At 37.1% G+C, this 19,999-nt stretch overlaps 1 protein-coding gene across 1 annotated transcript in view; it reads right to left on the reverse strand.

Moving 5' to 3' along the window:
* TTBK2 (tau tubulin kinase 2) overlaps positions 1 to 19,999 on the reverse strand; it is a 105,786-nt gene that overhangs the window by 60,194 nt on the left and 25,593 nt on the right. The window contains exons 3-5 of the mRNA XM_060168879.1: positions 12,411 to 12,484; positions 5,300 to 5,440; positions 3,699 to 3,803 (exon numbers count right to left, since the gene is read on the reverse strand). Of these exons, the coding sequence (XP_060024862.1) occupies positions 3,699 to 3,803; positions 5,300 to 5,440; positions 12,411 to 12,484 (320 nt within the window). The remainder of the gene's footprint in view (positions 1 to 3,698; positions 3,804 to 5,299; positions 5,441 to 12,410; positions 12,485 to 19,999) is intronic.

Consider the following 19,999-nt stretch of genomic DNA (forward strand, 5'->3'; position numbering starts at 1 on the left):
AATGCCCTAAGTCCCAGCCACCAGCAATGACCACTGGACCATGGCATTAGCCTTTTAACTTGTCTTTCTGATTCTACTCTTGCTCTCAATAGTCTCTTCTTCACAGAGTGATAAAAAAAAAAAAAAGTCCTAAGAATTGAAAAACTGCTGTTCAGAATAGAAGTGGGATTCCAGAAATATATTCAAATCCAATACACTACATAGAAACTAATTTCTTTACCTGCCCAAATACCAATTAATACAAGAACATTGATAGAACTGAAGATAGTCTTCCACAATTTCAAGGCACTTAAATTCTCATGTGGCTAAGTTTTAAATATAACCTACTTCTGTATATAACTCTATAGTTAGCTTATTGACAGAGCATGGAACATATTATGCAACAACCCTGCTTCCTATCACACTTAGAATAAAATCCATCTCTTGGCAAAATCATCCACATTCTGGGGCCTACCAACCTCCTAAACTCGTCTCTCTCCACTTACCCACCACACTATGCTATGCCATGCTACAGCCACAGTGGCCTCCCCACTTTTCCTTGAATATACCAAACTTACTCTGCCTCAGTCTCTGCACTTGCTGCTCCCTTTGCCTGGAGCACTCTCTTTCCAGAAAATCACACAGCCTGCTCTCATACTTCATTCAACTCTCGACTAAATACCTCCTTAGAGAAGTCTTTTCTAACTAATACGTCTAAAATAGTCTCCTAGCCTCACTGCCCATCACTCTCTACGTCAATACCCTGCTTTCTGCTGGTTTTTTTTTGTAGAATTTATCACAATCTAAAATTATGTATTTATTTGTATATTATCTGTCTTCACCACTAAAATATAACCTCCATAAGAACCTCATTTTGGTCTGCTGTTCACTGCTGCAGTCCCAGCACCTAGATCCATGCCTCACACATAATCTGTGCTCATTTAATGTGTTTTATAAGTGAATAAATAATAACCTCATAATATTCTAAAAACTAAAAAAAAAAAGATACTTGGAATAGAAATGAGACTCCAGAAATATATTCAAGTCTAATAAGCTGCACTGGACCCAAATTCATCACCTGCCTTGCTATCTATTAATGCAAGACCTTCACTGGAACCAAAAAGACTGTGTTATAATTTCTAGGTGCTTAAATTTTCATGTGCCTATATTTTAAATATAATTTACATTTATTGTATACAGTCTGTTATTATATAGTTATTAGCTCATTCAAAACCAGTGTTTCAACTTCTGTGCAACTAATCTGCTAGAAATGAAAATCATAGTCAGTACCAAGTTGAAACAAAAAGTATAAAAGTAGACATTATAACACAACATTGTATCAACTATACTTCAATTAAAAAATAAATTTAAAAAAAAGTAGACATTAGAGAACTGTAGGGGGAGATCAACTGCCAGTATGACAATATGAGGAGCTCTAACGACCTGCTCCCCAGTAAAACTGGTAAAAACAATTTAAAAAAATAACCATAGCCTCTGGAAATGGTCCTTCAAGCAAACAACAAATGATGAAACAGCTATTTCATATTCATGAAAAGTCAGTAAGAAAAGCTAGAGTCTACAGTATTTGAACCAAAACCGCTCCCCCTCCTTCCTCTCTTCCAGATCAGCAGGGGTGGCTCCACTCCAGGATGCGGCAGCCGAGAACACAGGGCTCCTTCCTTCCCCAGTTCCGAGCCAGAGGGCTTTCTTCGTGTAGGAGCAGGACTTCAGCATTTCTCATCTTCTCCCAGCTGCCTGTTGCTGACGAGGCTGTCATGGGCAAGCGTGGTACAGAGGTGGAAGCCCCTTTCTTGCACCCAGCTTCCACTCATGGAATGAAGGCTCTACCTTGGGCATGATGTGCTGAAAATACTGGGGCCCCAAAAGCCCTTCACCTGGCTCATGAAGCAGTGGTTCCATGCCAGGAGAGTCAAGCCAAGAGACCTCAGGCTACTGTCCCGATCTCAACCAGAGGGCCCTGCTCCCAAGAGAGGATGTCACTCAGAGAGAAGTCTGCCATAGTCCTCACCCCCAACTCCAGAGCCCTCGGTCAGAGATTTTGTCTGCGGACAGAAGAACGCCGTAAAAAAGTTTATCTCCCAATCTCTTCCCAAAGGAACTTATTTCATTTGCAACAGTGAAGTTAATTAAACTTAAGACCCTCTCATTAATAGTGGAGGTTATAGTACAGAGAATTGGGAGGATTTGTGGATCTGAGGATACAGCCTAGACCACAGGCTGGCCAGGTGAGAACCAGGGGAACAAGACAGGTGGGGGAGCCCGTCTGGGGTCAGAACAAACATCAAACTATAACCTCAGAAGGGAATTCCCTGCCAGTCCAGTGGTTAGGACTCTGCGGTCTCACTGCTGAGGGCCCAGGTTCAATTCCTGGTCAGGGAACTAACCCTGCAGCAGCGGCCAAAAAAACCCCAAACTATTCCATTTTAGGAGCCACAATTTGATTGGATTAGTCTGTCAAGGAATGTACGTCTTGGGGCACTGTTTTAAGCAACAGAGCAATCAGCCAGCAATCAGCAGGTTTAATAACTGGATGTGGTCAGAAAAAGTGTGGAGGAGAGCCCTACCAGTACCACTGTCATTCCAGGGTGACAATGGGCAGACCTAAAGCTGCACCTCCCTGAGGGGCAACAAGAGAGACTTAACAGGGCTTCCCTGGTGGCGCAGTGATTGAGAGTCTGCCTGCCAATGCGGGGGATGTGGGTTCGAGGCCTGGTCTGGGAGGATCCCACGTGCTGCGGAGCAACTGGGCCCGTGAGCCACAGCTACTGAGCCTGCGCGTCTGGAGCCTGTGCTCCGCAACAAGAGAGGCCGCGACAGTGAGAGGCCCGCGCACCGCGATGAAGAGTGGCCCCTGCTCGCCGCAACTAGAGAAAGCCCTCGCACAGAAATGAAGACCCAACACAGCCAAATAAATAAATAAATTTATTTTAAAAAAAGAGAGAGAGAAACTTAACACTATGTGCTGGGATGGGGGGGAAGGATAAAATAATCTAGTCAGTCACTAAACATATAAATAAGCAAATAACACTAACAAGCCCTGGAAGGGAGGACCAGTACCCAGAATTGCTATAATATATTATCTAAAATGTCCAGTTTCCAACAACAAAAAAATATAAGACATGCAAAGAAACAGGAAAGTGTGACCCATACATGTAAAAAAAAAAAGTAGGCAACAGAAACTGACTATAAGAATGACTACATTCTTCTCCTGTTGGATATAACAGGAGAAGATTTCAAAGTAGGCATTATAAATATGTTCAAAGAAATAAAGGAAAGCTTTCCTTACTTAAAGAAGTAAGGAAAGTGTAATTATAATGCCATATCAAATAGAGAATATCACTAAAGAGAAATTTTTAAAAAGAACCAAATGGAAATTCTGGGTATGAAAAATACGGTAACTGAAATAGAAGTACAGGATGTACAGAGACTCAGACTGCAAAAAAGACCCTTGATGCTAAAGTGGTAATGTGTGTTCTTATAAGACCACTCTAAATCTGCGTCTAATGTACATGTTTTTAAAAGCCACAACTCTCAATAATAAAATTAATTAACACCATCTATAAAGTAATCATAAAATCTATATGATACTTCTTGGATGACATCCATTCTGATACACAATTAGCATTTCTTTAAAAAGCATGACACTATAAATAATAAGTTAATTCTCAAATATTTAATAATAACATGAAAAATCTTACTGGTCTGACGTCACCACAGGAATTGGTAAATTGTCGAGCCAAGCCAAAATCAAGCATGTAACATTTCCTACATGTACTAGGAAAGCGACCCATGGCAAAGTTTGACTAGAAAAATAAAGAAGGAAAATATACATATTATTATTATACTTAGCCCTTATACCTTATCCTTCCTCTATTTTAATTCTTCTATTTAAACTCTATATAATACACATGTCCCAAATATACTATTCTAGTCAATGATGTTTACTGGATATTAATACATAATTTTGCTGTGGGTTCTATTAATGCCTAGAATCAGGTGAACTTTGAGGAACAAAAATTTTATGTGACTATAAATTTACATAAAACACAACACTGACTTAACTGGAATCAGTACTCTAAGTTCCTTGAAATTTTAGTCTAAGTCACTACTTACTTTTTAAAATGGGAGGAACGAGGAGTGAACAAAATAGAATACATAGTTCAGAAATTGAAATGAATTTCCTATAAGCATCATGAACCTGAATTTCACTACATGTAAAAATTAAAATACAATTCAAGGACACATTTCAAAACAGACTTAAGGAAAATACACTCTGCATTCTTCCCTTAATAAAAATAAATGTAACATTAAATGACCACAAACTTGCAAAGGCAGGTATATAAGGGAATTTTTCTTTTTAAAGTCAAAAGTCAAATTGTTATAGAATTGTTAGCTTTTATTTTAAAATACTGTTTTATTTTAAAATACTGTTCTACTTAGGGAGCTTTCTAATCAAAATGGAAACTCTTCAATCACCATGGTTCTCAAATAATGACGTTTAACTTGACATAAAAATAAAAGCAGGAGAAATCTATGTTACATTAAGTCTGACTCAACTATGTTAATTTTAGTTGGCATTTTTCATGTAAACTGTTTAATTTTAGAAATCATGTAGCAACAGATGGAAATAATTTTCAACTGCAACAACCAACATATGATAAATTTATAGTAAATACAGCATATCAGAAATGGGTCATTTCTCCTTGTAATACAAAAACCAAGAAAGAGAAAATAAAGACATATTTCACAGTTACAGAAATGACAATTTCTAAGAAAAGACAGAATAGAAAAAAATACTATATATTGGCACTGTAGCACTCAGGAGAAAAATCAAGCTCCTTCATAATTGATGGTTTCTTATAAGTATAATTTGTCACTTGAGAAATAGTTCAAAGAACACAATGCCAACATCTAAAAGCAACGTATGTATATATTTTTAACCAATATCAGGAAAAAGAAATCCAAAGAATAACTATTAATTTAGGTGTAAGGCTAAGTAACTGACAATGTTAACACATATAATAATAATAGTGAAGCATTAATAATTTTTAATTTGGCTGCTGAGCAACATTTTCATTGTATGAGAAAAGTTCTTTATTATAAGTTATAGTTTGTAATTATCATTTTTTTAATTAAAAGGCAAGTTACATGTACTTTAAGTTTACATCTTTGCCACAGAAATTAAAATACTACCTTGTATTTAATATAGAAAGCTACATTTGTAATTTACTGTGTCCCATCATAAGATTAAGAGTACCAAGCAAACTCATTCTGTGATCTGGAGGAAAAGGCTCCCTACCGGTTTGATGTCTCGGTGCAAGAATCCCACAGAATGGATGCTCTCAATAGACTCCAGAATCTGTCTACCCAACCGAAGAGTAGTGCTAATGGTGAATGTGCCCCGGGACTGGCTACGGCGTAGATCCGCCAGATTCCGACCCTGTGGAAACCAAATAAACACTTTCAAGTACTGTACTAAATGTATAAGAGAAGAGTAGAGAATTGCTCATTTACCATTAAAAAATGTTTTGACTGAAATAGCAAGGATTTTACCTGAATCATGAGCCTCTCACTCAGGAGAAGAGATTCTCTTAAGATAACGCATGATTTCGGAGAAATTTAAGAATAACCAAAGTTTTTTTTAACATATTATGTTTCTTTTTAACTTTTTTTTTCTGAATGAAGGATTCTTTAAATTCTATAGAACTTCACAATTTTCTAAAGTTTCATACATGATTTCATATAATGCCATAATAACCATTTTTAAAAATCTCCTATCCCTATACTGCCCCTACCCCCTCTCTCCCCGCTCCCCACTGGTAACCACTAGTTTGTTCTCTATATCTGTGAGTCTGCTTCTTTTTGGTTTTATTCACTAGTTTATTGTATTTTTTAGATTCCACATATAAGTGATATCATACAGTATTTGTCTTTGTCTATTCTACGTCTATAATATGTTTCTGAGTCATCACGTTTCCTTTGTCACTGATGTTATAACAAAATATAGTCTTGATTACTTAAAAAAGATATATACGGGCTTCCCTGGTGGCGCAGTGGTTGGGAGTCTGCCTGCCGATGCAGGGGACACGAGTTCGAGCCCTGGTCTGGGAAGATCCCACATGCCACGGAGCAACTGGGCCCGTGAGCCACGACTACTGAGCCTGCGCGTCTGGAGCCTGTGCTCCACAACAAGAGAGGCTGCAACAGTGAGAGGCCCGTGCACCGCGATGAAGAGTGGCCCCCGCTTGCCACAACTAGAGAAAGCCCTTGCACAGAAATGAAGACCCAACACAGACAAAAAAATTAATTAATTAATTAAAAAAAAAGCTTTAAGAAAAAAGATATATACACAGGGAAGTAATTCCTCATTATTGCCTAACATATTCCTATACAAACTACTTAATTTTTCTGTGTCACAGTTTCCTTATAAAATGGGGCCCATAATACCTACCTTACACTGTTTTGTAAGGATTAAACAAGATCCATGTAGTGTTTAGAATACTGTCTGGCACACACTAGGTACTCAATAAATGCTAATTACTGTTATTATAAATAAAAATGATATGAAACAAACACTCGATTACTTATAGCAGTAGATAAAAGCAATGATTTTATCTAGCTTGTGCCAGATGTATTACATTCACGACTGTATTTAGTCCTTAGCACCCTAAATAGAAGTTATTCCTGTTTTACAGATGAGGAAACTGAGGCTCAGAGACTTTAAATAATTCTGACCTGTTAAGGTAAAACTGTTCTTCAAATCTAAGTCTGTTTGACTGGAAAGTGTTCTTTTTCCACTGCACAGTGCTGCTCTACCCAGAAGATTCCTCATTGCATAGGTTTCAAACAAGAAATCTGATGAGAAGAGCAGGCTAGGATGCTGCAGTTCCACCTCCCAAAGAATGGAAACTGGTTCCTATATCACAAGGGAATTTTAAACATCCTAATCTTTCTATACCCAAAATTTTATAGTGTATGTTTGGGATTAATACCACTAATACCATTACCTCAACTAAAGACAGTTAATTCACTTCTGAAAAAGTAATAAATTCTTAAGTGACTTAAATACCATTTAAAATAAAATATTAAATAGTAATCAAGTAATACAAGAATTGAAAAATTACAGAAAAGTCAGGAGCCTTTAATACTTCATATCCTCTTTAAAAATGAGGTTTTCCCACAGCATTAATTGGTAGTTAACTTTTTTATTATTTTTTAATGTTAGTGGAATTTATTTTATTGTTCTCTACATCCTCAGCAAATGTAAAATGACTGATAATCTAGGGCAATGAGTTTTATAATCCCATGAGTTCACGTACCTAATAACTTTTATTAGCATTTCAATAATTTTTTCCTTCAAAAATCAGTATTTTGACTGCCAAATATATACCTAAGGTAATACTGGAACTTTATTTGTAAACAAATTCTGCCATCACAAAAGTTTCTGAAAGGAAATCAATTAAAGTGCATTTATGATATTAGTAATGCTTTTTAAATTTTAAATCTTTTAAAACATAAATCTAAGGTATCAATTAACAAAATCTGAGAAGATAAAAACAAAGCTGGCAAGGGTATGGGGAAAAGAATTATTAACATGGTACATACATGCAGGTTGATCCACCAAATTATACTTCAGGCTATATATTACAGGTGATTATTATTTGTTATAGATAAAAACTTAAAACAACCTATACATCCATCAATAAATGAAATGGTTAAATAAATTATGATTCAGTCATCTTACTGACTGTTATGCAGCCACTAAAAAAAGAATGAACTCTCATATACCTATCCATCACCCAGAATTAACAATTACCAATTAACGGCCAATCTTGTTTCATCTGTTATCCACTCCTCCCCTCCCCCTATGCAACACACAACATCTCCCTTCCTACACACATATACTGGATTATTCTCATGTAAATTCTAACCATATCATTTCATCCACATATATTAGGCAAAGAGATGAAAATATAAAATCAAAGAAGTTACATGCCAGCAATTCTATCGCCACAAAATCAAAGAAGTTACATGCCAGCAATTCTATCGCCACAAATTTGAACTGGAAATATCAGTATGAACTATGATATATTTTTTCTTTAAAAAAAAAAATCCTGAACCTATCCACTTGAAAAGAATTTAAAACAATGACCAACCCAACTGCAGCAGGCACCCATAGCATCTAGACTGTCATCTCTAAATACCATTTATAATTAAGAGGAATCAGAAAGTAAGGATGCTATCAAGGTTCCCTACTGAGGAACCAACTCATTATTCTGAAAACTTTTAAATAAAAGAATCAAACATTAGTCCTTCCCTTCTGTGTGAAATGTACCTTAGGATAACCTGATAGTTGGTGGAGTGCTTTTTAAAGAATTCCAGCTAATAAAGAAGAAATTATAAAATTACAACAGTGTTATTTGCAACCCCACTGAAGTAATGAATCTAGGCAGTGGTTACTAATGGGTTGATAAAACCTAAAAGAAAAATCACTGGGAACTTTAAAATGGATGGAGAGGCTGATGGCCCTGAAACCTCACTGATCAATCTTAACATAACTAAAAGAGAGACCACCAGACACTGCCTACTGATGTGATATAAATAGGAAGCACACAACCCACCTCTGAAGTATTCTAGCCAAATAAAACAAAAGTGGAATCTGATCTAATCACAAGTTTATAGAAAATACAGGGGACAGAAGAACATGTTAAATATCACCACATGGAGACAATCAGCAAAATCCAGAATATGGAAACTTCTGCATGACGAATGACTCTGTTTTTATCAATGACAATACAAACAACAAAAAGAAAACTGTAAGAAAAAAAAATGAGAGGGAACCTAAAGATTAAAAGAGGCTTAAGAGATATGTATGCACAAAATACAATGTGTGAACCTTGTCTGGAACCAGATTCAAGTAAAACAAATATAAAAAATAATAATAAGGGAGAGAAACAATCAAGAAAATCTAAAGATTGACTTGATAATTGATGTTATTAAGATACTATTGTGCATTATGGTTAACAGTGGGAAAAAAAGAATCCTTGACTCTTAGAAATATATATTGATATACTTACAGATAAAATATGCCTTGGATTTTCTTTGAAATTATCTGGGGAAGGAGAGGAAAGGGAGACTACACCTCAGATAAGATTGGCCATTTTTTTTTTTTTTTTCAGTACGCGGGCCTCTCACTGCTGTGGCCTCTCCCGTTGCGGAGCACAGGCTCCAGACGCGCAGGCTCAGCAGCCACGGCTCACGGGCCCAGCCACTCCACGGCATGTGGAATCTTCCCGGACCGGGGCACGAACCCGTCTCCCCTGCATTGGCAGGCGGACTCCCAACCACTGCGCCACCAGGGAAGCCCAAGATTGGCCATATATTGATGATGACTGAAGCTGGGTGGTGAGTACATAGATATTCATTATACTATTCGCTCTACTTTTATGTTTAATTTTTTCACAGTAATAAAAAGTTTCAAAATATATAGCAGTTGGGCTTCCCTGGTGGCACAGTGGTTGGGAGTCCACCTGCCGATGCAGGGGAGACGGGTTCGTGCCCCGGTCCGGGAAGATCCCACATGCCATGGAGCGGCTGGGCCCGTGAGCCGTGGCCGCTGAGCCTGCGCATCCGGAGCCTGTGCTCCGCAACGGGAGAGGCCACAGCAGTGAGAGGCCCACGTACTGGGGAAAAAAAAAAAAAAAAAAAAAAAAAAAATATATATATATATATATATATATATATATATATATATATAGCAGTCCTAGGGCTTCCCTGGTGGCACACTGGTTGAGAGTCAGCCTGCCGATGCAGGGGACACGGGTTCGTGCCCCGGTCCGGGAAGACCCCACATGCTGCAGAGCGGCTGGGCCCGTGAGCCATGGCCGCTGAGCCTGCGCATCCGGAGCCTGTGCTCCGCAATGGGAGAGGCCACAACAGTGAGAGGCCCCTGTACCACACACACACACACACAATATATATATATATATATATAAAATATATATAGCAGTCCTGATGTTAGGCAATCTAGATCCACATCTGTACTGGTTACAGGCATTTTTTGCCCCTTCCTAGGTGATATGCCTATCACAAAATATCACCCTTTGGCTATACTAAGGATGATCATGTAAAGCCTCAATAGTGACAGGATATGAAATGAGACCTGGCCAAGGTCTTCCTAGTAGAAATGAGAAAAGAAACATGTGTGACTGCTTGAACCCTATTAGATTTCAGACCCATTTTAATGGTAAATAGCTAGAATTTCTACAAGAGAAACAGGATTATTCCTTAAAATTTTTAACAGCAGATATTATATAATTGAATTGCCAGGAGGAAAAGACTGAAGTTAACTTCAGAACAATGAGGGTTTTTAGAAAAAATTAGAAATGTCAGTGAGAAGCTGGGTCTGAGCATATACATTTTATTAAAATATATGTGGGAAACCCTAGCAGCCATCTTCAGTATGTCAAATAAGAGAAAGAACCCTTGAACAGTTATAACAGCTTTAGTCTTGCCTCAAATCAAGTCAACCATAACTGTAGGGATGGGAGGTTAATGGTGGGTTAATTTCCGCATGACAGGAAAGAATACAGCATGCAAGTCAAATTGAAAGGTTCTTGTATGGGTCCATAGGCGCTTGCCAAAGGTCACAAAAGCCATCGTTATCTGATATACACCAGCCTCCTTAGTTCTCCCAGACTAAGAGCCTTCCCATTTCCAGAAAGTGAGATTAAGGTTAAGTGCAAATAAAATAAAACCGAGTATATGCTAGGACTGAGAGAGAGACTGCAGACTAAAAAAGACTGTCCATGTTCTCCAGTCAGTAGTAGCCTAAAGACAAAAATAGTTTTATTGTGCCAAGAATATTGGCCTCAGGCTTCCATCAAGTCCTAACACCCATCAAGTTAGTCAGTCTCAGGCAAACCACAAACCTCCTTGAGCTTAAGTCTCTTCATTTGCAAAATGGGGATAAAACCTGTCCTATCCTCTTCAGGGGATATGATAAGGATCAAATAAGATGCATGATAAATCCAGAAGAAAACTATAAAATAGCATACAAAAAGTTATATTATTATTGGTCAAAGTGAAAGACAGAATGGTCCATACTAATGACCTAAAAAGATACAGGGATAGCTACTTCAAGAAACAAAACTATGCTGGCTCAAGAGTAGTGAATCACACGATTCAAAGACTTTAAGGCTACAGTCTGCAGGGAGATTAATATCTATAGATCTAAATCAAATGCTGAAGGATAGCTGAGGGAAACAAAAAAGAAGAGGAAGAAGTTAGGCCAGGATCTATGTCTCTGAAATCACTACTATGTAGCTAAGTTGAAAAAATAAATAAATAAAAGAACCAAATGCCTAAAACAAACTTTGCTAAAGATGAAGTGAGGACCCTAAACTAGGCAGCAAAGTGAACCATGGCCTTTATTTTATTTTATTTTTTTATTATTTATTTTGGCTGTGTTGGGTCTTTGTGGCTGCAAGTGGGCTTTCTCAAGTTGGAGCGAGCCCAGGCTATTCTTCATTGTGGTGCGCAGGCTTTCTCATTGTGGTGGCTTCTCTTGTTGCAGAGCATGGGCTCTATGGCGCACAGGCTTCAGTAGTTGCAGCACGCAGGCTCAGTAGTTGTGGCACACGGGCTTAGTTGCTCTGTGGCATATGGGATCTTCCTGGACCAGGGATCGAACCCATGTCCCCTGCATTGGCAGGCAGATTCTTAACCACTGCACCACCAGGGAAGTCCCTAAACCATGGCTTTTACACATAGTCACACATAGTCACCTGATGGTGACTACAGTTTCAGAGCTGTGTGTGTGTGTGTGTGTGTGTTCATTCAGGGGCAGAGGCAGTGTCAGAGAGAATGGGGTGATTTCTCTCTTCTCCTTGTTGTAGTCATTACTTCAATGCTCCCTTTCTGAATTTCTTGCATCTGCTACCCAACCCAACTCCACTTTCCATCTAAAGGATAGGGGAACAGAGCTATGTTAATGATAAAGAGAAAGAGGAATGGCATTTCTCCTCTATCTCATCTTATTTTTAAATTTTCAAGCAGTCAAGGTTGATACTTGTGAAAATGGAAAACTAGAGCCCTTAAGGTAGTGAAAAGTGGAGAAGGAAGGGACAGGGACAGGACAAAACTCATATTATATCCAGCAATCCATGTGGGGATCAAAAACTTTGCAATGATGACAATCAATGAAGATATGCATCAACTAAATAGTTGACAGAGACAACCCTTCCACCTTTGGAAAAATCTGTTATCAGGTCTGTTTAAAGTTCCATCTGCGTAGTATAAAACATTCTGAGATGATACCAAGAATGTTGTTAATTTTATTCATATCTACTATAATTAGGTATTTTGATCAAAACTGGACAATTTTAAGATACATTTTCAAAGTAACCTACCTGCAACTGCATGACCACGTAGTTGAATCGATCATTCCTCCCACAGCCAATAAATCTACAAACATGGTCTTTCCCTGGATAAAAGAAAGAAAGAAAGAAGATAGTAGAAAAGGTTATACTATAGTTTCTCTTCTTAAAAATTAATAATTTGTTTTTCTATATAGTATTTTATGATCGAATGTAAAGGACCTATCTTAAGAACCTTAAGGACAGGAAATTAGTATTATTCAAATTTTCTACCCATCTCTCTCCATATCCTACACTGCTCTTTCTATAGTCAAATAAATGTTTACTAAATGAATAAATAAACAAGTAAATGAGGGAACAAATGAATGATAATTTATTTAGGAAGGAAAGAATTAAGAGGTCATTTCAGACCAACTTGCCCAGACATGATACATCTGAAAGCACAGAAGAGCAATAAATAAGAACTATGTTAGGAATATAAACCCTGAATTTTAGATATGGTCTGCCATTCATCATTATAGACTCAGTGAGTCCCTTCATCTTTCTGGGCCTTATTGATTTGGATTTGCTCAGCGGTTTTCAACCTGAGTTCCACATGTGAAATCCAAGGAGCTGCTAGTGGCTAGAATGCAGAGGGAAGCAGAGATGGAGCAACCGAGGCTAGGGTCCTGCCCCTGATTCAGCAAAAGCAAACAAAGGTGCTAAAAGAGGATCAGGACTGGTGGATTCCAGGGCCAGAAGAGGGAATCAGGCTGGAGAACAGTTAATGAAGGGAGGGAGAACAGAATGAGATGATGCTGGAGAAACAGGTAGGCACCAAATCCAGAAGGGTCTTGGACTCCACGATAAGGAATCTGAACCATATATATAAGTCAATATTTTCCAACCCTGGCTGCTTATCAAAATCATCTGGGAAACTTTTTGAAAACTCCTAAACTTTATACTGATTCAGAATCTGTGGCAGAAGATACAGGATATGAGCTTTCAAAAGTTCTCTAAATGACCCAAAAGCAGACAGGCCATGGATGATTTTGAAACATCCAGGTATTTGGAAACTACTGCTGTGTAGTGAGAAGCATCTAAAAGATAAACACTTAAAACATTCCATTTTAGAACATCACTATGGTAGCAATGAGGAAGATCGACTACAGAGAGCTCAAATATGGAGGCAGAATGGTCACTCTGCTGACAGTTACAATATCTCAAGAGAAAGAATAAGGGTTTGAACCTTTTTTTTGAATCTTATGTATTATAGATAGATTAAAAAATAGGATAAATCTGAGAGATACTAAAGATACAGTTTTTGACTAGAAATTGGCACAAGTAAAAGTTGTACCAAAATAAGAGAATATAGTAGGTTGCATAGATTTTAAGGGATATCAGAATGTTGAGTTTGAGGACAAACAGTTGAATTCAGTAGACAATTGTAATTTCAAGCCTGGTGCTGAGACAAAAAGCTGAACTCCAGAAATACATTGGGGAAGGATTGGTTCATGGAAGGCAGATGGAACTACAAACATAAATGGAAGATTTCCAAGTTGAAAGAATAAATAATGAGAAGAAAAGAAACCGAAGAACAGAATTCTACAAAATGAACCATTTAAAGCATGAGCAGAAATAAAAGAGCCCATGAAGGAAACAGTAACAGCCTGAGAGCAAACTATAAGAAATGGATATAGATCACAGAATCCAAAGGAGAAGAGCATTTTAAGGTGGAAGTGGCCAGTGACAAATACTATAGAAAGGCTGAGAAGTGCTCATTAATATAAAAAATTAGGAAGTCACTGGTGAGTGGAAAGGGCAGAATCTAGTCTATAATGGGTTAAAGAGTAAATGGAACATGAGACAATGAGGGCAATCTTTGAATAAGCTTGCCTAAAAAGAGAGGAAGTCACAGACCAAGAGCTAGAATGACAAATTTTGATAGACTGTTAAGAAATACATCCCAACAATCAAAAAGAATTAGTCCACTGACTGATTTAAAATATAAATACAGTCCAGATTTAAGTTAGTTAATAATTCCACACTTCTCTTTTGCATCTAGGTTGTCACGTTGTTCTCTCATTCTCTGTGCTTTTGTTGAAAAGGGCCATAACTAGCAAGAACAGGTGCAATGGGAACAATAATTCACAATGTGTACAATGTATGTACATCACCTTACATATATTTTACATATGTTTGCAAAACTAAGTTATCTAATAAATTGTAGTAAGAATGAAAGGATTAAAATGACCACCAATTGGTAACTTACTCTTTTCCTCAGCTTCATAGAAACAATTAAAAAATCATTTTAAAGTATTTTCATATTATCCATTCCTCAAGATTCCACCTTCCTATCATGTAACATTTAAACGCAGCATCTCTATTACAAAGACGTTTAACTCATCTAATAACAAAAGGCCATGTGAAATTTAACTCCTCTAGGAATGCCCTTTTAAAAATATCTTTATGATAAGTCACGTCAGAATACTATTTATCTCTTGATACTAAAACCATCCTACTTTTAAAACGATAAAAATCAAATAAACTAGACCCTTTACTGGGTAACCAAAACACAAAGTCAGTAGCAAATTTTCTAGGATTCCCTGGTACATCTTCACTGCTTTAGGCAAGAGCTTAATGAGTTCTTATCTCATACATTATAACATAGTACACTACTGATCTTATATTTTAGATATATGCAATGAAACTACTTAATAAAGTTAGTTCAGTAAATATGTACAAATCTTTGGAAGTACGGAGAAACTACAATTTAACTGAAACAGTAACTCTTCACCACCACTTAGAGCAATTCTTAAAATAACTTTTATAATAACTAGTACAAACTGAGGTATCACTCCATGAGTACAGGGACCATGTCTGTCTGTTCTGTTACCTACCCCACAGTACCTGGCAAAGAGTGAAACACCTGACTGATATTTGTGAATGAACAAATTAATAGAAATAACAATAACTAATAAAGCATGCATAATAGGAAGCATACTATGCTAGGCATTATATTAATGCTTTATATGTATTTAATCCTCACAACTTAATAGCATAAGTATTATTATTTTCCCTATTTTTCCAATGTGAAAATGGCGGCTTTGTGAGGTTAAGTACTTTGTTCAAGACCCCACAGCTGGAAAATGATGGAGCAGTTTGATTTTAGAGCCTTTGTTCTTATCCATTACGCCAGAAACAAATGAAACAGATTTTAAAGTCAAGTAACACCTTGTAAATAAATATTAAAACTAAAAGATAAATAAAGACTATGACAAAACACAGACAAGAGGACCTACTATGTGCCAAAAATTAAAGTAGGCACTAGGAATACAAGATAAATTAAGACCCATGCCCTCAAGGAATTCGCAGCCCAGATATATAAACAAAAAATTGTAATACAGTATGATGAGCTCTACATTATAGACAAATTGCTGTGAACACACAGAAGATGTGAAAATTTTGTTTATGAGGCTTTTCATGAGAGTTAAATCACTAAATTTTAAATATATGAGAAAAGTATTCTAAGAGGACACAAAGTGTGAAGGATCCAAGCATATGTGAAAGATAATTAATAGAGTTAACAAGCCTAGAGGGCTGGATAATAGTTAAAAGGTAGGCTCAGGTGGGGGGCATGCTGAGGCAAGAAAAGTACACTGAAGTCTTATATGCCACATAAAGGAATTCAGATTTGACTCATTATTAGATAATGGGTGACAGTTGGGGATGGGAGGAGGCAGTTCAAAGGTTTTCAAGCATGAGAGCTACATGATTTGGCCTGTGTTTTGGAAAGGTAATGCTGTTCACCATTAGATGCTGATTTATGTAAGAGATTAAGGCAGGGAGATCAATTAGGAGGTTAAAACGACAGACGAGGTAATAGGAGGTTAAAACGACAGACGAGGTAAAAGATAAGGAAGGTTCAAATTAAAGCACTGGGAGTGAGAATTAAGCTTTCAAGTTAAGCTTTAAGAGACAGAAAAGACAGATTATGGAAGAGAAGAAAGTGAAGGAAGACTTTTAGCTTAAGCTAAGTGGACAAGGTAAACTGCATTAATATAAACCAAGACAAAAGTATGAGAGGGGATAGGGCTTCCCTGATGGCGCAGTGGTTGAGAGTCCGCCTGCCGATGCAGGGGACATGGGTTCATGCCCCGGTCCGGGAAGATCCCACATGCCGCTGAGCGGCTGGGCCCGTGAGCCATGGCCGCTGAGCCTGCGCGTCCGGAGCCTGTGCTCCGCAACGGAGAGGCCACAACAGTGAGAGGCCCGCGTACCACAAAAAAAAAAAAAAAAAAAAAATTTCTGGTTTGGGGATTTTGCACCGATTTATCTATAGGACATGCAAGTTGTGTTAGAAATTTAAGGGTAGAGTTTAACAGAGGTCAACTATATAAAGTAATAGATCTGTGTATTGTCAACGGAGTTGACTACCCAAAGAAGATGGATAGTTTGAGAGAACTGGGTCAACGCCAGAACACCAACACGTCAGGGAAGGAAAAAGGAAATGGTGAAGGAGATTGAGAAGGAAATCTATTCAGATTTTCTATTTCTTCATGAGTCAGTTTCAACAGTTTAGGTCTTTCTAGGAATTTGTCCATTTCATGTAAATTATTTTTTTGTCATGTAGTCCATAGCATTCCCTTGTTATAATCCATTTTATATTTCTGTAAGGTCAGCAGAAATGTCCCCTCTTCCATTCCTGATTTTAGTAATTTGTCTTCTTTTTTTTCTTGGTCTGTCTAGCTAAAGGTCTGTCAATTTTGTTCATTTTTTTAAAGAACCAATTTTTGGTTTTGTGAATTTTTCCCCATTGTTTTTCTGTTTTCTTCTATTAATTTCCACTGTAATCTTTATTATTTCCTTCCTTCTGCTTGCTTTAGGTTTAATTTGCTCTTCTTTTTCTAGTGTCATAAGGTGGTAGGTTAGGTTATTTACTGAACATCTTTCTGGCCTCACAATGTAGGTGTCTACTGCTATAAATTTCCTTCTAAGTACTGTTAAGCGGTACCCCGTAACTTTTGGTACCTTGTGATGATTAAGTTTTAAATAAGGAATCTGTAGAAAATCACTTTTGAATCTTAGAAGGTAGGGTCATTAATGCCATATATGATGCAGGACAACCTATTATTTTTCTTTGAAGGAGACACAATACTGCTGTAAAGAAAAAATGCTGGCTTTGAGTTAGATTTCAGCTCTGCCACTTAGTAATTATGGGACCTTGAACAAGTCTCTGTTTCCTCAGCAGAGCTATTGAAAAAAATTAAATGAGATAATATATTTATAAATCATTTTCTTGATTAACTATTCAGTGTTCATTCTTCCATACTAACAGCACCCAAATTTCCCTTGGGGAACGATCTTCCTCAATTGTATATCCACTATCTCAATGAGTCTGATTCACTCTCCGGCAAGGCTGGGCATTAATTGCTCTAAGTCAATCAGAATAATCTAGAAATTGAGATCACTTTGATGATGGAAAGAAAACTAGATATTCAAGACTTAAGATAATCAATGCATGATATTACTCTAACAAGTATAATTGTTTCAGGGATGTTCTAATCAGAGCAAAACTCAATACCTTCATATAATTATGAGAAGCGATGTTACACTTAAAGAGAAAGAATATAGCCCCCTTCCAGTTGCTATGGGCAATCGTCTCTCAACTGTGAAAGAAACCAACATGAAGATAAAGTTCACAGTATGGAAAAGATAATCGCAGGAAAAAAGAGCATCAAATGGACAGCCACATACAAAAGAATGAAAAGTAGACCCTATCTTATACCATATACAAAAATCAACTATCAACAATCCATCAAAATGGATTAAAGACTTGACCATAAGACCTGAAACCATAAAACTCATGGAAGAAAACACAAGAGGTAAGTTCCTTGACATCAGCCTTCGCAATGATTTTTTTGGACTTGACAACAAGGGCAAAGATGACAAATGCAAAAATAAACAAGTGGGATTACACTAAATCAAAAAGTTTCTGCACAGCAAAGGAAACCATCAAAATATAACTAAAGCATATCCCACCTCTAAATCTTTCAGCTTGGTGTGTAGGAAAAGTGCATGTGCTCAAGACTGCTTGAGCTAAATATCAGCTTTTTCACTTGCTAGTTTGTTACTTAACCTCTACAAGCCACATGAAGAGTAAGATAGCACTTACCTCAAAGAGTTACTGCACAAGTGAAATCAGCTAAAGTATGTCTAATCCTTAATATACTGCCTGGTACCTAATAAATGCTCAATATATGCTCCCTATTACTATCATTAAAGCTTAGTGATTATGAGCACTAATTTTGGAAGGAGACAGACATAAGTTCAAATCTTGGCTCTACTGACCAGGCTCACCTAGCATGTGCCTCTCTTTGGCACCATCCATTCTGTCAAATCTGACTGTACTTCAGTGGACCAGGCCAAACATGTCCCATAATGTCACTACCCACACACTATTCATAGGATATCTCCCCCAAATAACTGTTTTTATCATTTGCCTGCTCAAGAGACCATAAACAATAATGCCTGAAGAAATAAGATTAAAATGGTGAGCCTGGAATTCAAGATTCATTCTACATTACTTATCAAACCTCATTTCCTTCAGTTTAACAAGAATTATACATTCTGAAGTCTGTTTCTTTTTTATTGTCCCTCACAAATGTTCTACCTTATTTTTTGCTCACATTTATTTCCCTCAACCTTGCCTCCTCAAATCAAATACAGCTCTTAAAAATCTAAATATCCCTGTAGGAGGTAATATTAACGAATTAATACTCAGGATTAGATTTTCAGATATTTAGCAAGTTAGTCACCGAGCCAGGCACTGAGGGGGAAAAAATAAACAAGACAATTAAAATAAGAGTTCCCTAGAGACAAATAAGAGCAGCAGAGTCTGGTGCACAGATGGAACTAGAGAAAGAAGAGAAGTCAGCAAGGCAGCACTGATCACTAGGAATCATAGGTTGTTAACCACAAAAAAACACAGCATGGAAATATATCAACAAACGAATTTTAACTTTCTGTTTATGTGTCTACTCTTAGAAATCTGCTAAAAGACAAAAGGAATCCTGAACATACAAACCAGATCTTTACCAACCACTCAAAATATCACCCATAACCTAAACAATCTTTTTGTTCTTACAATTTCAGATGATCATCTACTATTCTTGCTTTCAAGAGCTTAAAACTATGGCAGGTGGTGGTTTGGTGGTCGACATCCCAGTGTTAAATATTAATAAGAGTAAAATGTCATGCAAAAGGCAAGTAATTTTACATAACTTGCTGCTAGAGGAAAGTAAATCAATCAAAATGGGCATCAGTTATTTTTCTTTTTAAATAAAAGAAGCCATTTAGTAATAAAGTGAAAACCTGAACCAGAAGTATCCCTAACCCATTAAATGGGGATGTTCTGGAATTCAAAGAACAAATTCCAGGTTAATTACAAATTAGCAAATAAGGGGATTCTGCAAAGCTGGACAATTAGACTACTAAAGATACAACAAAAGTAGCTTCCTTATCTATCTATCATTTACTCCTCCTATTTACCCACTCCTCACCAAAAACAAACAAACCGTATCTACCCTAATAATAACTCATAAAATATCCAAACCAATGGGAGACAGAAAAGTATAAGGCTA

This window comes from Lagenorhynchus albirostris, chromosome 1, assembly GCF_949774975.1.
Source record: "Lagenorhynchus albirostris chromosome 1, mLagAlb1.1, whole genome shotgun sequence".
In the NCBI taxonomy this organism is placed as follows: domain Eukaryota; kingdom Metazoa; phylum Chordata; class Mammalia; order Artiodactyla; family Delphinidae; genus Lagenorhynchus; species Lagenorhynchus albirostris.